General features: G+C 38.9%; 1 protein-coding gene across 2 annotated transcripts in view; it reads left to right on the top strand.

Annotated features, from left to right (window-relative positions):
* Positions 1 to 17147, top strand: part of Gadl1 (glutamate decarboxylase like 1) — a 163316-nt gene that overhangs the window by 27649 nt on the left and 118520 nt on the right. For both annotated transcript variants that reach the window (XM_026406172.2, XM_026406180.2), the window contains exons 2-6: positions 3174 to 3346; positions 7874 to 8000; positions 10239 to 10329; positions 13902 to 14008; positions 14967 to 15082. In XM_026406172.2, the coding sequence (XP_026261957.2) occupies positions 3174 to 3346; positions 7874 to 8000; positions 10239 to 10329; positions 13902 to 14008; positions 14967 to 15082 (614 nt within the window). The remainder of the gene's footprint in view (positions 1 to 3173; positions 3347 to 7873; positions 8001 to 10238; positions 10330 to 13901; positions 14009 to 14966; positions 15083 to 17147) is intronic.

The following is a 17147-nucleotide window of genomic DNA, read 5'->3' as shown; positions in this document are numbered from 1 at the left end:
GGTTAGCTGGGAGGCAACTGCAGTGATCCCAGCACTGGATGATGGTTTGGACCAAGGTGGTAGGAGAAGCAGGCAGTTCCTGGAAGATTCTTCCAGTTAAAAGACTTCAAAAATACCACCATTAACTCTAGAAGAAATCTCGGGATGTGCACCCTCAGAGGACTCAGTTTGTCCTATTAGAGGGTCTCCAGAGGTATTTCCCAAACCAGACAAATGAAGGGGAAACAGAGGCATATTATCACATCTGGCAATAGAATAAAGCATAACTATGGAGAAAACAGATAATCCAGACCCACCTCTTTATAGACTTGCCGTAGTATTTTTCTCCTAATCATATGAGTTATAGGGATTTCTTTAATTGACGGATGTGAAGACATTGATGGTTTAAATCTCATTGCTATTCTGTTTGGAAGTGGGTGTTTGACAGTTTTTATTTTATCTTCTGTGTGTATGTGTGAGAGAGAGAAAGAGGGAGAGACAGAGAGAAAGAATAAATGAGATGGGGGTGGGGTGGGAGGGACAAGGACAGGCTGAGAGGTAAGAGCTGGAGCTGCTGTTATTCCCTGGGCAATAAAGGCCTGAAATCCTACTAATGAGGTTAAAAAAGCCTTTTTCTGTGTGCTTAATAATAGCACTGCCTACTGACATAACCAAGGTTCCCAGAATAATTGCCCTCTTTCCTATTTTATTTTCAAGACCTGAAAAAAATAACAAAACAAAACAAAAAAAACACCATTTTTTTTTTTTGAGGGGAAAGTACCTTTGGATTCAGAGCATTTCCATCTAAAATTTCAATTCTAGTGCTTCAACATTTGCCCCTAAACCCTGTCAAATGCATCCTTTCAAGTGAAAGATAAGTGAAAATGAAGGGTGAAACCGAAATTCATCGCTGGAATTTTCTGGATGGTTTGTCTTTAGTAGGAGGATGCGAGATTGAGCCTTTGCTGCAATTCGGTCTTCCCCAAATTGGAGGCTCTTCCCATGACAGTTTTATCTGGTGCCTTTGTGGGCAACATTTGTAGTTGTCAATAACAAAATGAAAGGGTTTAGAAAGTTGCAGAATTTTACCAGAACATTCAACTTGGAGGAAAAACATGATCTGAGGCATAGTATATGCTAATACAGTTGGAGCCCTCCATAAGAATGGAATTATTTGAAACACATATATTTAGAGAGTTTCGTTTTGTTTTGTTTTATTTTGAATAGGCTCTCAGCATGTTTAGGTGGATTTAAGATGGAAGGTATGTTGAGAGGTGCAATTCTGAAAAACACTGTAAAAATTTGTTTCTGTAAATTTCTGCAACCAAAAGTACCTTATAAGAAGGAGACAGATACTGATTTTAAAAAAAGAAGAGAATATGATCAAATCAGAGCTTGTGATAAATATTGGTTGAGGATCTGGATTAGATTGCCAGAATTATTTTTGTGGTGGGCTATTTTGAGTAGGCAGTAACCTTTCTTTTGAGATACAGATTCTCATGTTGACTTTTTAGCCTTTAGTCACCCCCCTCGATGTTGTACGAGCCTGTGCACATTCTGTCCCATCTTTCTGCTATAAAACTGCACATGTGAAAAGTCTAACGTTATTAAAGACAAGCTCACACACCCTCCTACCACTCGCTTTTTTCTCATTCTTTTTGCAGGAGTTGGCTGTGAGTTTCAGGGAGGGGAAAGACTCTCATTAACAAAGCGTTGTCACTACCATAGAGGGTCATATATACAACTAGAGATATGAAAAATTGTGCTGTATATGTGTGATAAGAATTGTAATGCATTCCACTGTCATTTATTTTCTTAAAAAATCAATAAAAAAAATTAGTAAAGTGTTTATATTGCTCCTTCTCCCTTAAGAATAACTTATTAAAAGAGGACACATGGTTAAATTGAACAAATTACAATACAGCAATGTGTACCTGAAACAGACCTGAGCCCATGTTACCAAGATCTTTCCTTGCATGTGTTCAAAAGATGTGTGCTGTGTTTGCCTTTCTTGAGCTCCTCCATGCTCCTTGATGCTAAACAGCATGCTTCACGAAAGGAAGATAGAACCACTTTCCTGTGCAGATGTTGACATTTAGTTCACGGAGAAACGGACCAAGAACTACATATACCTAAAGGAAACGGGTACTTACGTTTAGAGAAACATGCTTATGCAAGCCAGTCTTTTAGGAAGAAAGCAGATAGCTCTCTTTGCCTTTGAAGATTTCAATATTTACTTTTTTGAAGGTGACCAGATGATCCCTCTCAGTTCCTTCTGTAATTCAGATACATCAAATACAGGATGGAACTTTATAAAATTCAGTTTGGTATTCCATTGCAGAAGTGCATTATTGCTTCCTTGAGGAAAACAATCTGTGTCTGGCCAGGTGCCATTTCCTTTACTTCTGCACAGAGTTTCCTCTGAGGACTCAGAAATGCTGAGTTAATTTGCTTAGGGAAATGTAGACCTAAGCCTGCTACCTCAGTTGTATGATTTATCTACTCAGTGTACCAGATTCTGAAAGTTAGAACAAATATGCTTTATATTTCAAAGGGCTACTTACAAAATAAAGGTGGTGTTGATTCCAGGTAAAATTTGAAGGCCTCTTCTCCAAATGCCTAGTTCCTCTCCCTTTAGCACACACCCTACTGTGGAGGGAGGAGGAATGTATCTAAGGAAGGGATCTGATGGCAATCATTGGTATATGTTTGGGAATGCCAGAAAACATTCTACTCTCTTTTAGGTGTGATAGTTTTGTAGACCAAATCTCTAATTATGGAAGACATTACTTTTGCAACTTCATCACCATTCAGCATGGGAAATGTTGCATACAATGCACTCTTCCTGATCAGACCTGAAATTATACTGAACAGGGTTCATTCACTCCATGTGCTAACTCAGCCTAGCATAGAGTAGCACAGATAATAAGGTAGATTTACTTACCCACAAATCATAAGCTTTATGAAATTTCCTTAGCTCTGTCATGCCACTGGGTACCATAAGAAATTATTGATTTCAATACCTCTAATGGCACCTTCATATAGTAAAAGAAGGTATACCACTTGGAGCTGGGGTAGTGATCCTGTTTCTTTTTTCCTTCTTTTTCTTTTATTATTTTTTTCATCCTGCCTGTGTTTCACTGTATGAAATAAATAGATTACCTCTCAAACACAATTTGTCTTTGTGCTTCTAGGCGATATTGATCAGCAAGAGATGGTTCCAAATAAGAAGAGTGCTGTTCTTGTGGATGGGGTTGTACTGAATGGCCCTACAACAAATGCAAAAGCTGGAGAAAAATTTGTTGAAGAGGCCTGTAAACTAATAATGGAAGAGGTGGTTTTGAAAGCTACAGATATCAATGAAAAGGTAAAAATAATTTATCTGTATGAAAAATCTGGGCTCAGTGTTGCATGTCTATAATCTCAGTCATTTGGGAGACTGAGGCAGAAATGGGAAAAATATCTATATGGCTTATAAAGCCATATCTATATGGCTTTATATAAGAAAAATGAAAAATACAGGCTTTCATTTCCCAGGGACCTTTGTCTCAAGGGATGATGTCCAGATACCAGTGTTTGGGTCATTTCCCTCCTTGATCCCCACCCAGTGTCTACCTTCCCCGAGGATTGACTTTTGTCAGCCATCATTTGTTGGGAGATCAACTGAGACTCCAGGGCTTAACCAGATTAGGCTCTGAAACACAGTGATGAAGCTTCCTGCCCTTGGTAGTAATATGGATTATAAATAATCTGCTGCTGCTATGATTTGTACACTCTAAAACATACTGTTTTCTCTATTTTATTTTTCCTTCCTTCCCCAACTCCCACCTCTCTCTCTCTCTCTCTCTCTCTCTCTCTCTCTCTCTCTCTCTCTCTCTCTCTCTCTCTCCTTCTTTCTTTTGCTTGGGATGGAATTGAAGGCCTCATCCATACTTCATAAGCACTCCCATTAAGTTTCATCCCCCAACTCCTCTCTATTTTATTGTAAATATCCTTCATATTGCAAGTAAAAAATCAAACAGAAGGTTGAAAAGGCTATGAAATATCTTTTTATTAATCTAACATTCCTTCCCAGAATCTTGTCTGAGCTTAGACTAGAAACCTTGGGTTATTAAATCTGATCCCTGTCTGATACCAATTACTTATTCTAAGTTTGAAATACAAGCTCAAATTCAGTTTCAAATTGTTATTAGAACTACTAATAATAACATTGACTCTCAAGAGTATTTACTCCATGCTAGGCTCTGTTCTAAGTACTACCTCATATGTATTTGTGCATTTACTCCTTAATGTTGGTTAACAGAGCCTGGGGTGAATGGGGGAAACAGATATGGGGAATGGCTGGTCAAGGGGTGTTAACTTACAGTTAGAGGAGAAATAAATTCCTTGATATTCTATTGGCCAATAGGGTGACTGTAGATAATGTACCATATATTTCACAAAAGCTAAAAGAAAGGATTTTGAATATTTCCATTACAGAGAAATGATAAATCCTTGGGGAGATAGATATGCTTTTCCTGATTTGAACATTATTTGATGTATATAAGTATTGAAATAACACATGGACCCCATAAATATGTACGATCTTTAAGTGTCAATTAAAAACTAAAAATTAAAAAACTAAAAGACAGGTTCTAATTACTGTCCCATTTTAGTGATGAGGGGAAAAATTAGGCATACAGGGATCAAATATATTGCCCAATATCACCCACTAGTGAGTATCTGAGCTGGAGCTAAATTGCAGGCAATCTAGCATTAGCATCTTCACTCTTTAACTTCTTCATATACGTCTAAAAATCACTAAATTACCTTTTATGACACTGATCAGTTTTCATGTTGGAATTGGATTACTAACAAATGAGCATATGGGAGAGACCCTCCCAATTATATTAGCAGGAAATAGAACTCATATTAAAAGGATTTTGAATGTGGTGGTATTTATTCTGAAATTTTGGTCATATTCCTTTGAGAAAATCAACAGAATAGGTTTATATGACCTGTGAACTTGGAATAGTTATGTTCAAGGCAAAAGTGCTGATGGTATTTCTTATCCATTCAAATTATATATTTATAATTGCATATTTTTGGTCTTCTCTGTATTTGTGAAATACTTTGGACCTGGTTTGCATTGTAGCCCACAGCTCCTCTGGCAAGTATGTTTTTAAATTGGCCTTTATTCAGTCATTAAATATTAACTGAGTGTTAGCTACTGGTGAGGCATTATATTCAGCCCTGGAGGATACAAAGAAACATAAGATAAAGACCCAGCTTTGAACAGAATTCATAATCTAATTGGAAGGATAAATTTTCATTGGAAAAAGAGAAAAGAGGTCCCAGTGAGAATGTGATAAACGCTGTGAGTTTGGGGCAGACTTTAGGGATTTCACAGAAAAATGGGAACTTTGAACTTTGATGCAGAGTGTAAAGTCTGAGTAAGATTTTGGTTGGTAGAGAGAAATCTCCAGTGGGCATGCTTCTTTCTAGGGATATTAAAGAAAGCAGAAACATAAACAATGGAAAGAATAATGCAGAAGGCCAAGATGCACCCATGTGCAGGGGTGCATGCCTACAATCCAAGTCACTCAGGAAGCTGAGGCAGGAGGGTCACAAATTTGAGGTCAGCCTAAGCAATTTAGTGAGACCCCATCTCAAAATAAAAAAAATAAAAATGGCTGGGAATGTAACTCAGTGGTAGAGTGCCCTGGGTTCACTGTACAAAAATAAAGGAAAAAAGAAATATGTATTGAATATAGCAAAGGGCTTTTTATTTTTATTTTTCTTTGGAAAGAAAGGCTCATACACAGGGTACTAATTGGAGTTGTGAGGCTTGTCATCCTAAGTTATCAATTAAGGAAGCACACATGGAACACAGTATTGTAGATGTGCAGGATGTCCATTCATATGAAGTTTGATTGAAAGCATTTAGGGGCTGGGAATGGAGGTAAACATTTTATACCACTAACTTGACCTTTGTCTGAGATTCAATAGGACACAATTAAAAGGTGACCTGCAATACTCTTGGGGAGATGATTACTCCTAGTGCCCTCTCTAGTAAGCATTCTCTCTCAGTCATTTTTTAAAAATTTGATTTATAATTTAGATTCAGTAAAGTATACTCCTTTTGATGTGCAGTTTCATGAACTTTGACAAGTCATGCAACCATCACCACAATTAAGATATAGAACAGTTTCATCTCCCTCCCAATTTCCCCGTGCCCCTTCATAACCAACCACTCATGGCCCCTCCTGCCCCTGGAAAACCCCTGGTCTACTTTCTGTCCTGTAGTTTTTGTCTTTTCCATGGGTGTCGTGCAGATGGCATCATGTCAGAAGTAGCCTTTTGAGACTTGCTGTTCTCCCTTATCAAAATTCATTCGAGACTCATCCACACTGTGAGTGTATCCACAGACATTTCCGTGGGCTGTCTTAGGCATTGTGCTATCCCTCTTCCGGTCATAGCTACATCATCAGTTTAATTTCATGCTTCTCACACAACTTGCTATTTTCCCCAACTTCCCACCTCCCAGGCTTCTCACTCCCTGGCTATTCCCTGGTCTCTCTCCTTCCCACTTCACAAGCAAACTTTTTTTTTTCAAGATTGTCTACACTCCCTCCCTCCATTTTGTCACCTCCCACATCCTCACTTCACCACAATCTGGCCTCCACCCGCACCTCTCTAAGTTACACTGCTCTTGCCAAGAACACCTCCCTGTTGATAAATCCCATGAACACTTCTCAGTCTTTATCTCATTTGGCATCTCAGAAGTGTTTGGCAGTGGCCACCATCTTCTCCTTAAAACATTCTTCATTTTTCGTTTTGGTGGTGTCGAGTTCTCCTAGTCTCCCTTCCTGGCCTGTCCTCCACCTGCAAGGTGAGCTCCTGTGCCCATCCCTTAAGTGCTCCTGTGCCTTCTCCTCTTCTCTGTAGATTCTCTCTGGACTGTGACATTCATCTCTGACCCTGATCTTTAACAAGAGCATCAGACTGAGTGCTACACCCCTTTTGGATGTTCCAGCTATCTCGTTGCCACCATAAGATCTTGTGTCTAAGACAGAAACCTCATAATTCTCTTTGACTTGTCCCTCATTTTCATCCTAACCATCTTACTCATTTCCAAGTTCTATTGATTCTGCATTCGAAATACCTCTAGAAACCATATACTTCTTTTCTAAAGCACCTACCTTTATCCAAACAACCATCTTCTCTTGCCTGATCTATTATAGTTACCTCCTTTTTCTAATTCATTCGGAATTTCTACTTAGCAAGTAAAGTTATTGTCTAAAACACATATGACCATTTACTTCACCTATCTTGAACATTTTAATGAGTTTCTCAGCCAAGTCAAGCTCAGTAGTAGTTCTCATAAAGCCTGCCATGTTTTAGCTTTATCTCTCCACTTATTCATCTAGCTATTCAGTACCCCTGTATTGAGCACCTATTCTTTCGGAGGCTCTATGTTACTTGCTTGGAATCAGTGAATGAATAGACCAAGTTCTCCACTCTCATGAAGATTATGTAGGTCATAATAAGTGAGTAACACAGTATTTGAAACATTATAAATGCTGCGGACACAATAAGAGAAAGGGAGACACTGATAGAGATTGGGAAATGGACAGGTAACTTTTGCTTGAGTCAATTCCTTTTTATTTTGTGTCACAACTTGGATATAGGTTCCTCCAGGAAATCTTTGAAGATCTGAGACCTCTCTTCTGTTTCAACAGTATCTGCATTATTCTCATAGCTCTTTTGTGCTGAGGTAGGGTGACATGCTCAAATCTCTACATCTCCCAATTATCTGGGAGCTTTGTAAGGGTCAAGTTGGTGCTTCTAACATCTTCCTGATCTTGGGCTTCTGCCATGCTCAATTAATTACATGCTGTTGCTGAATCTCCAGGTGTGTGAGTGGCAGCCTCCTGAACAACTGAAAAAGCTTCTTGATTTGGAGGTGAGAGACACAGGTGAATCACATGACCAGCTGTTGAAACTCTGCCAGGATGTCATACGCTTCAGTGTCAAAACAAGTAAGAACCTCAGTTTACTTCCTTCAACTATACTTCTGACAAGTTCTTAGATTTTTAAAGCATTTAGTTACCTCTTAAAAGAGCAATTCTGATAATGTTTATGGAATGAGAAACCTAGATTTTAAAAAAAAATAGTGGTTATGATGTTTTTACAGTGGTTCATTTAATTCCTAATCCAGATTTGTTGTCAAGTTCAAAGATAATAGTAAAAATTTTGGTGTTGGTGTTTAATGTAAATATTATCTGTTCCTTGCCAGTCTCCATCCTCCATCTATAAACAAGACCATATATTTTTATCACTGCTACTTATCATTTCTTGAGTTGGTCCAAACTGGCAAATGATATTTTGATTCTATGAATTTGCCAAGGGATTTTAAGTCTTTATGGCTTTTCTAGAATATGCAAAAAAATATGTTCAAGAGCATATCTGTAATATAAACAGGAAGAGATTCATCTGGAAGACACTGATTAACTCTTGGCAGTTGATAATCGCTAAATTATTTTTATCATATCTGGCAAGATCAAAAAATGAAAACCTTCAGGCAGATATAAGCAAAATGAAAGTATGGCAAGTTTTGCTGTGATTGCTTCACACTAATGCCACAGCCACTGTGATCTGTTGTACATGCAGTGGCTTGACATCAGTCCTACATGGAAGCACTCTTCCAACTTGACTGTTAATGACTTATACACCCAATGAGCAAATTTCAAAAGTGGGAGAAAAACTTTCCAAAGTATGCATTTCTCTGTGTGATTGTGAAGGTAATCCAGTGCTGAAAACCGTATAGGCATATTATGCTTTGTGAATTCTGACACTGGACTAAATTTAGTGGAAAGAACATAATAAAATCCTGGCTAAATATAATTAGTTTATATTCCCTTGGGAAAGTCTGGTGTATGTATCAAAAATTCAGTTAGCATTTCAAAAGCAAAGATACATATCTTATTATTATAGTGCATGTCAGAAGTGTAGAATGACATTTAATGCAGTAGATTTTTTAGTTTACTGGATATTTTCCATAATGTTACCATGGAAATCAATCATAAATTAACACAGAACTAAAAAAAAATCTTATTAAAATTACTTGTAGCAATGTCTGGTTTCCTTTGCCAGATCAGAGGAAATTTTCCATGTTTTAATTGAAAAGACATTTTCTTTTGAGATTTATTTTTTTCTTTATTGAATTCTTAGTTTAAAGAAGAAAGAAGAGCATTCAAGTTAAATTCTGTAAATTGTAATGAGGGGTCACTAACTAAAATGGTTCCTGAATCCTAAAATTAGAACTAGACCTCCTATCTCTTTGTTCCTTGTCCTGCTGAGCTTCCTATGACTGAGAATGTCAAGCCAGTTAGCCTGGTGTTTGGTGTGAATATCTGCACTGTGTTAAGCCAAGAACCTTTTGGGACCTTTCATATGAGAAAAAAAAAGAGGTGGAAAATTGGAACTAGATGTTGAATCTTAAAGGAGGCTGTGTTTGAAGTCAGTTGAATCATAAAGTGTAAGTACGATGCACGATGAGTCACATCTCCATCTACATAATGCCAACCATACCATCCAATCTGGAAAATGCAAAGGCCGCTGGCAGCCTGTAGCCTGAGGTGAACCCTGTTGGTGAGTGAAATGCATTTGAAGTGAGGGAAGTCAACCCTACTACTTTCAGGAGATAAAGGCAGCAGGCCGTGGTACTTGGGCCAGCAGTGTTCAGATCCATTTCTCAAGGGTTCCAGTTGGATGTGGATGGTAAAGAGCAGGATGTCATCAGAGCTCTTAAGAGAAGACTCAAGTTTTACTTAGAAATATCAGGCAATAGAGAGGGTGATGAGAAAGGTCTTCAATATCGCTTTCCTATAAAATTTTCTTTTGGATGTTTTTTAAAACTGAAGTGTAATTCCTATTTGATAAAGTGTGTAAATCTTTCATGTTCAGCTCAATAAATTTGCACACCTCTGTACATATGAAACCACCACCCAAGTCAGGATTGGGGACATTTCTAGCACCCAGAGGCTCCTCAATCCCTCTCCCAGTCAACAGTTCCTTCCCCAGCATACCCAGAGTTCTAAAGTCTCTCTCCATAGGTAGATTTGCTGATTTTGGCTGATTTTGAGTGTCTTATAAATGGGATAATGCTATGCATATTCCTTTGTGTCTTGTCACTTTCATTGTCTGATGTATTCATGTTATTATTGTACTGATACTTTTGATTACTGTATAGTGAATACTTTGTTTTAAATTTACAGACCACCCAAGATTTTTCAACCAGTTGTATGCTGGACTTGATTATTACTCCTTGGCGGCCCGATTTATGACAGAAGCATTAAACCCCAGCATGTAAGTGCCATGTTCCTGGAATTTCTCACCTAACAAGGATAAGAGATGTTTTCTTAAATAGAGGCAATTTTATTTCGTGAATTTCTGTTTAATGGTTTCTTTTATCATAAATCATGGGATAGTCTTATGACACCAGTGTTCAAGCAGCTATTTGAACAGTGGTTCCTTAAGAAGGGTCAGGCAGGTAACCTCCAAGTTACCTTCATTGAACAGAGGAGAACATGGACTAAGCAAATTTTCATTCATTCCTGCATGAAAAACCATCTGTGCTCAGTGACAGAGAGACTTTGAATGAAAATAATCCTCGATTGTGTCCTCATGAAGCATAAAATCTGGTGAGAGAAAGAGCCATACTAGTAAAAATTGGCATTAATGTATAATTCAGTCTCTTAAGTGCAGGAGAGGTACACAGTGCCATAAGTGTAACTGGGGAAGTTTTTTCTAGTTGTGAACTTAGGAAATTTTTCTCTGAAAAAGTGACAGCTAAGAGCTGAAGGACGAGTAACAGTTAACTGGGTGGAATGGGAGGAACTGGTTTCCAGTAGAAGGAATTGCACATACAAAGGCCCTGTGGTGGGGGCAGCATAATATACTCTATGAATGGAAAGGTCAATGTGGGTGTAGCTGACAGAGCAACAGGGAGTGTAGAGGAGGATAATATGGGGGAAAGAGATAGAAGCCAGACATGCAGAGCCTTGTGGAATATGTTCATGAGTTATTCTAAGTACATTGGAAAGTTCTTAAAGGTTTCTAAATCACTGGGTGACATTTGCTATTAAAAAGATTGCTAGAAATTTGGAGAGTGCATTGGAGGAGATCCGTCAGGAAGGCATCTCCTTAGTCAGATGAGAGACCTTAGCAGTTTGGACTTAGGTGGAAGCAGAAGGAATAGAGAGGAATAAAAAATATGTTTGGAAGATAAAACATGAAGGACTGGATAATATGTTGGATGTTGGAAATGAGGACAAGGGGGAAGTTTCTAAGATAATACCTAGGTTTCAGGCTTTCATAGTTGGTTCATGGTCATGTCACTCATCAATTCAGGAGGCCTTGGGAGAGGGGACCAGTTTTCAAATATTCACTGGAAAAGCCCAGATCAAGAATTTAATGTTCAATTGTGGACATTTGAGTTTGAGATATACAACAAGAAAGACCAAGTAATCTGAGACATATATGGGCCAGAAATTCTGGTATCTATAGGAATTAAAAAGTTGTTGGTGAAATGACGGTAATTGGAATGAAGAGTGGGTATGCACGAGATTGCCAAAACCAGTGATTCTCACTCCCCACTGCCCATTAGAGTCAACCTGGGAACCGTTAAAAACAGAATTGGTGCCTGGATCCTACAGACCAATTAAATATGAATTTCCCTGTGTGTGCCTCATATAGGGATATATTGCATGTGATTTTAGTGAGCAGCCAGGAGGGAGAATCACTATCATGAGGAAAGAGCATAGAATAAGGAGAGAAGGGGGCTGTTTTCTTCTTGACTGGGCCTTGAGGGCATCCAACAATTAATGAATAGGAGGAGTCAGATCAGCCCACAATAGAGAGAGACCAGGAGAAAATCAAGGGGATTGGTATGGAAGCCAGGAGGAGAGTTTGTTTAGGGTCATATGTTATTGGGCAGTTAGTTAGCTAAGACAAAGACTGAACAGTGTCCACCCAATTACCACATGGATGCCATGGGTGGCCTCAGAGATATTTGGTGCAGTAATGAGAGAAAAAACAGCTACCACATGCAGAAGAGGAGGTAATACATAAGTTGGAAAAGACAGTAAGATTACATGACTCTGTGGCTGTGCATGGTGGCACATACCTGTAATCCCAGTGGATCAGGAGGCTGAGGCAGGAGAATTGCTAGTTCAAAACCAGCCTCAGTAAAAGCAAGGTGCTAAGCAACTCAGTGAGACCCTGTCTCTAAATAACATACAAAATATAGGCAAGGGAGATGGTTCAGTGGTCAAGTGCACCCGAGTTCAATCCCTAGTACCAAAAATAAATAAATAAATAACAAAGATTGCATGACTTTTTGAACTCTTGGCTGTTCTAGGTATTTAATCTGAAAAACTGAGAAATTTTGATAAGTGTTAAACTGCTGCCAAACTGAACCATCCATTCAAAATGTGGCTCATCCTTGAGTGTGTTCTCTATCATCCTGTCCACCTGCAAGCCCCTTTCTCAGATGTACAGTTGAGCTAGTTTTCAATAGTACGTGTAATACTAACTCTTTATTACAAAAAAAGAATGATTATTCTATTAATATTTTAGGTACACCTGAATGTATACGTGTTTTTCGCACCTCTAGTATGTGTGTAAACTGTTTTCAAAGTGTGGTTGAAAACAGAGCCTATCTTGTTTTTTAAATGGTGTAGTATTTGTAGAGTTCTTGGCATGTAGGTAGGTGATACCGAGTAGATATTTAATGTTTTTGCCTCCATTCCAAAGCTTTCCCTTCCAGATGTTAAAATAATTGCATCAAATTCTGTGACTATAAATCTAAATGAATCTACTTAGCCTACATATTTAGAGAACACATTTATTCAGATACAATTTAATGTAATCACCTAATTGAGTAGGAGATTAGAGATGTTTAGTCATCCTCAAGTTATCTGGAGGAGAAAAGAGACTCAAACATTACAAAACAAGGTGCAATCACTGATGTCATCTGGGTTCCCTGGGAAGTCCCTCTTTAGTGGATGCTCATTAGGGAGTAACCTTGTCCTGAACTTGAGTGGCTGGGAAAGTGGGGGAATAGGAGGCAGGAGTGTAGGGATAGAAATCAAGCTACCGGGCAGCCTCAATGATGATCTCTGGAGTAGATCTCTAGATCTCACTCCGAGATCTCTGGAGTGACCAGTCATTATGTATGGACTGCCACAAGAAGGGATGTGATCTGGAGGAGGCGGCTCCCTGCAGCCGAGGCTTTCCCAGTCAGGGCTGATGTTGCAAGGCTTTCTGACAACAGCATTCCAGACTAGAGCCACAAATGCTTCACAGAGGAGGAATCTGGATAGAGTTTGCAGCCGGATCATCACACAGTGAGAGCTGTCCCCCCAGAATACTTCCCATCTGTATCGATGCAGGGAGTGTGGTGGAGGAAGCCACAGTCAGGGGTGACTCCATGTAAAACATCTAGACCTGACTGTTAGCATGCTCCTAGTAGTAATCTAATAAAACCTGGTTTCCAAGACAGTGGCTTTTCTGTAACCAACATCAGTATCCAGTGCAGCATCCAAAGTATCCAAATACTGACACACCACTGCCTATGGCTAATACCAAGAATCTCAATACTTTGCCTTGTTCTCTCCTCATTGAATTGATGGTGTCTTCTCAACTAGGGCTGCTGAAATAGCTTGCCTGTCTCCTACACCACTGGCTCCTGGCATTATCTAACCATGCCCAATGCTATCACTGAGGGAGCAATTCTTTATTTCCAATGGATGAATTTCCAAAGACGACCTACATCTCAGAAGCCCCTTGGTTTAATAAAACTCTGTGCATTTCTTGGGACACCCAAGGGATGTTTTGACTCTAGTCATAGAAGTGAAGTGTTTTTTATATCTATCTAGTTATACGTATGAGGTGTCCCCAGTGTTTCTGTTAGTGGAAGAAGCGGTTCTGAAGAAAATGATTGAATTTATTGGCTGGAAAGAAGGGGATGGAATATTTAACCCAGGTGAGTACAATTAGTTATTGCCGTCACCCTTCCACTATGAGCATCTAAAATTGTATTCATTTGAAAAAAAAAACTCCTTGCAGATTTACATATTACAGAAAATTGGGTATTAATGATGCTACTTGGTAAGCAAATAGCTTATGCCTTTCTCCAGAGTGATGATATTTTGCATAAATGCTAAATAAATGACATACATGCTTAACAAATAAAATGTCTACAATTTAGGATTTATGTCTAACACGAATGAATTTGTCTGCTGTTGGGAATTTGGAAAGGCAATGATAAATCCTCCAAATTTTAAAACCAATTTTACTAGAGAAATTTCCTAAAGTTCTTTTCTTTATCCTACAATTATTTTTTGACCCAGAGATGAGCAAATATTTTTATTTCAATTTTCTTGATCAGGGGACATACAGAAAGAATATTACTAATTATGTGAAGACTTGGGCCAGACTTGCTGGTGCTCACCTGCAATCCCAGCTACTTGGAAGGATGAGGCAGGAGGATCACAAGTTCAAGGCCAGCCTCAGCAACTTAGTAAAGTCCTAAGCAACTTAGGGAGACCCTGTCTCAAAAGAAAAAATTAAAAAAGGACTGGAGATGTGACTTAGTGGCTAAGGGCCCCTGGGTTCAATTCCTGATACAAAAAGAAAAAAAGAAAGAAAGAAAATTATGGAGACTTGGGTACGAAGCTCAAACACTGAAAGTTTTTAAGTGTGGGAAATCACTGAAATGAGAAAATAGACCAAAGCTTCTGTCTCAGCTGACATTGAAAAATTCTAGAGTTGGTAATTAAGGAATATTCAGAGTAACGGGAGGAGGGTGGTACTTGGGTGCCTTTTACATTGGCATCTTTAGCCTAGAACAGCCATGAACATCCCTGCTTTCCACTGTATTCAGTACTTTAAGTAGTATAACTCCATGCCATAAGTATGACATTTAAATTTTGTTTTTGCAGGTGGTTCAGTGTCCAATATGTATGCAATGAATTTAGCTAGATACAAATATTGTCCTGATATTAAAGAAAAGGGGCTGTTTGGGTTGCCAAGATTAACCCTTTTCACATCTGCAGAGGTAAAACATTATTCTTATTATTAGACATACATTTTTCTGGGTATGCATTATTTAAGAGAACTCATTTGTTTGAGGACCCTTGTTGTAATTGTATCCTACACTCTTGTGATTAATATGCCTAGGTATAATATAATAATGCATTCCAAAGGGAATTCTGATGGGCCTAGTTTTGAAACCCTGGCCATCCAATTTTGTACATCACCTTTTGAAAAAAAATTTATAGGATGTTACATTTTCTTTGAGTCAAGAATCTTTCATTTGAAGTGCTATCTTTGCATTTTCTCTATGAGTATCCTGTGTCTTAGAACTTAGATGACCGCTACTGTTCTCAGCTATGTTTTCTACTCACATTTTCTTGTAAAATTGCTTTAATTGGCTAATATAATGGGTTCTTATTTTCATTTTCAAGGTGAAAGGAAGATATTTGGTAACAACATTGCATGCACGTGCTTGCACACACACACACACACATACACACACATACAATTTTATGTTGCCACAGTCTCCTGTCTCTAATCTTACACTTCACTGAAGTCCAAGGTCAGGTTGTAGATACATGCATTGGCTTTGAGCTGGACTGGCTGGATTTAGTAACCATCCCCGTCACTTCCCATTTGAGTGACATTGGATAAGTCAATTAACTCCTCTGTGCCTCAGTTTCCTAATTTGTAAAAATGAGTGTATCAATCCTCATACCTAATAAATTATACCAAAACCTAGTAGCTTAGAACTAAAAACTATATAATATCACCTGTAAGTCTCAGGATAGCTAGGCAGTTCTGCTGTCCTTGACTGGACAGTGCCTTATATGTCCAGGGACTGGCGGGCTAATTGCTGATGTAGGAGTGGCCCAGCCGGGACAACTGCAGTGGCTCTCCTCCACCCCAGGTGTCTATCAGCCCCTGGCACGTAGCCTTGGTATGTTCTCATGGCAGCCATGTAGGTGATCAACAATATGGTAACATACTGGGCTTCTTGAGTCCTAGCCTCAGAACTGGCACATTGTCACCTATGCCTTATTGTCATGACAAAGTAAGTCTCATCTCTGAACCCAGATCCATGGGAAATAGACTATACCTTTAAGGAAACATGCTGCAGTCACCTGAAAGATATAGGTAGCAATGAACAGCTGGGCCCATAAGGCTGCCCAGAAACTACATAATAGTCACTGATGAGTGAGTAGTTGCAAAGACTAAATGAATCTGGGACATCATGGATATCAAAAAAATTAGCTACTATTAATAGGAGGAGAACAAGCCACCTATAAGAAGTGGATAGAAGTGGATGGCACAGCTTAAGTACAGTCTTATCTAGAAGATTCTTATTTTCTCCTTTTTCTATTTCTGTGTGATTCCAGTGGATTCCTTTGTCCTTCTGACACTGCTTCCTCCCCAGGTCGCTGGAAGGAAGTTTAGCTTCTTCACCTTCTGTTGAGAATACTAGGTCTCTTAACCAAAATTTGAGGTGGGCAAAATCTGAAATCTCTATATAATTTCCAGCTGAGCTTTTCTAAATCTGTTATTTTATTCTAAGAACAAAAGTTACTTGATTATTGCAAAACAACAAATTGTGCCCAAAGTGACCCAAAGTGCAAGGAAGTCCAGCCACCCCCATGTTTTCCTCCCGTCCTGTCTAACCGTCACTGTTTGCATCAGCACTAAGGTGCAGAGCAGGAGTTGCGTGGTAGGAGGCACCTGAGAGGAGTCCCCTGGGAAGTGTCATCTGTTCAGATCCTTGACCCAGCCACCCACAACCCTTCTTCATACCATGTTCTTTCTGTAGCAAGAGAAGAAGAATAATGAGGACAACTGGGGAACATACCTGGTTATTTGGGATTATTGCAGAATAGGGCTTCCCTCTCCAGGTTCCAGCCTGGATATTTCAGTCTGAGAAAACTTAGTGGATCAGAAAAGCACCGACCTTTCAATGTTTGGGTTGCCAGTTCCAAGCCTGGGAAAACTGATGAAATGGGGCCTGGCTGTCTGTTCAGTACTTTTATTTTTACCCTTTTTTCATTTTGTTTTAAAATTTTCCAGCATTTCCTTTGTGGCATAATTGCTCTGGA

This window comes from Urocitellus parryii, chromosome 3, assembly GCF_045843805.1.
Source record: "Urocitellus parryii isolate mUroPar1 chromosome 3, mUroPar1.hap1, whole genome shotgun sequence".
In the NCBI taxonomy this organism is placed as follows: domain Eukaryota; kingdom Metazoa; phylum Chordata; class Mammalia; order Rodentia; family Sciuridae; genus Urocitellus; species Urocitellus parryii.
This window is presented reverse-complemented; position numbering and strand designations above follow the sequence as displayed.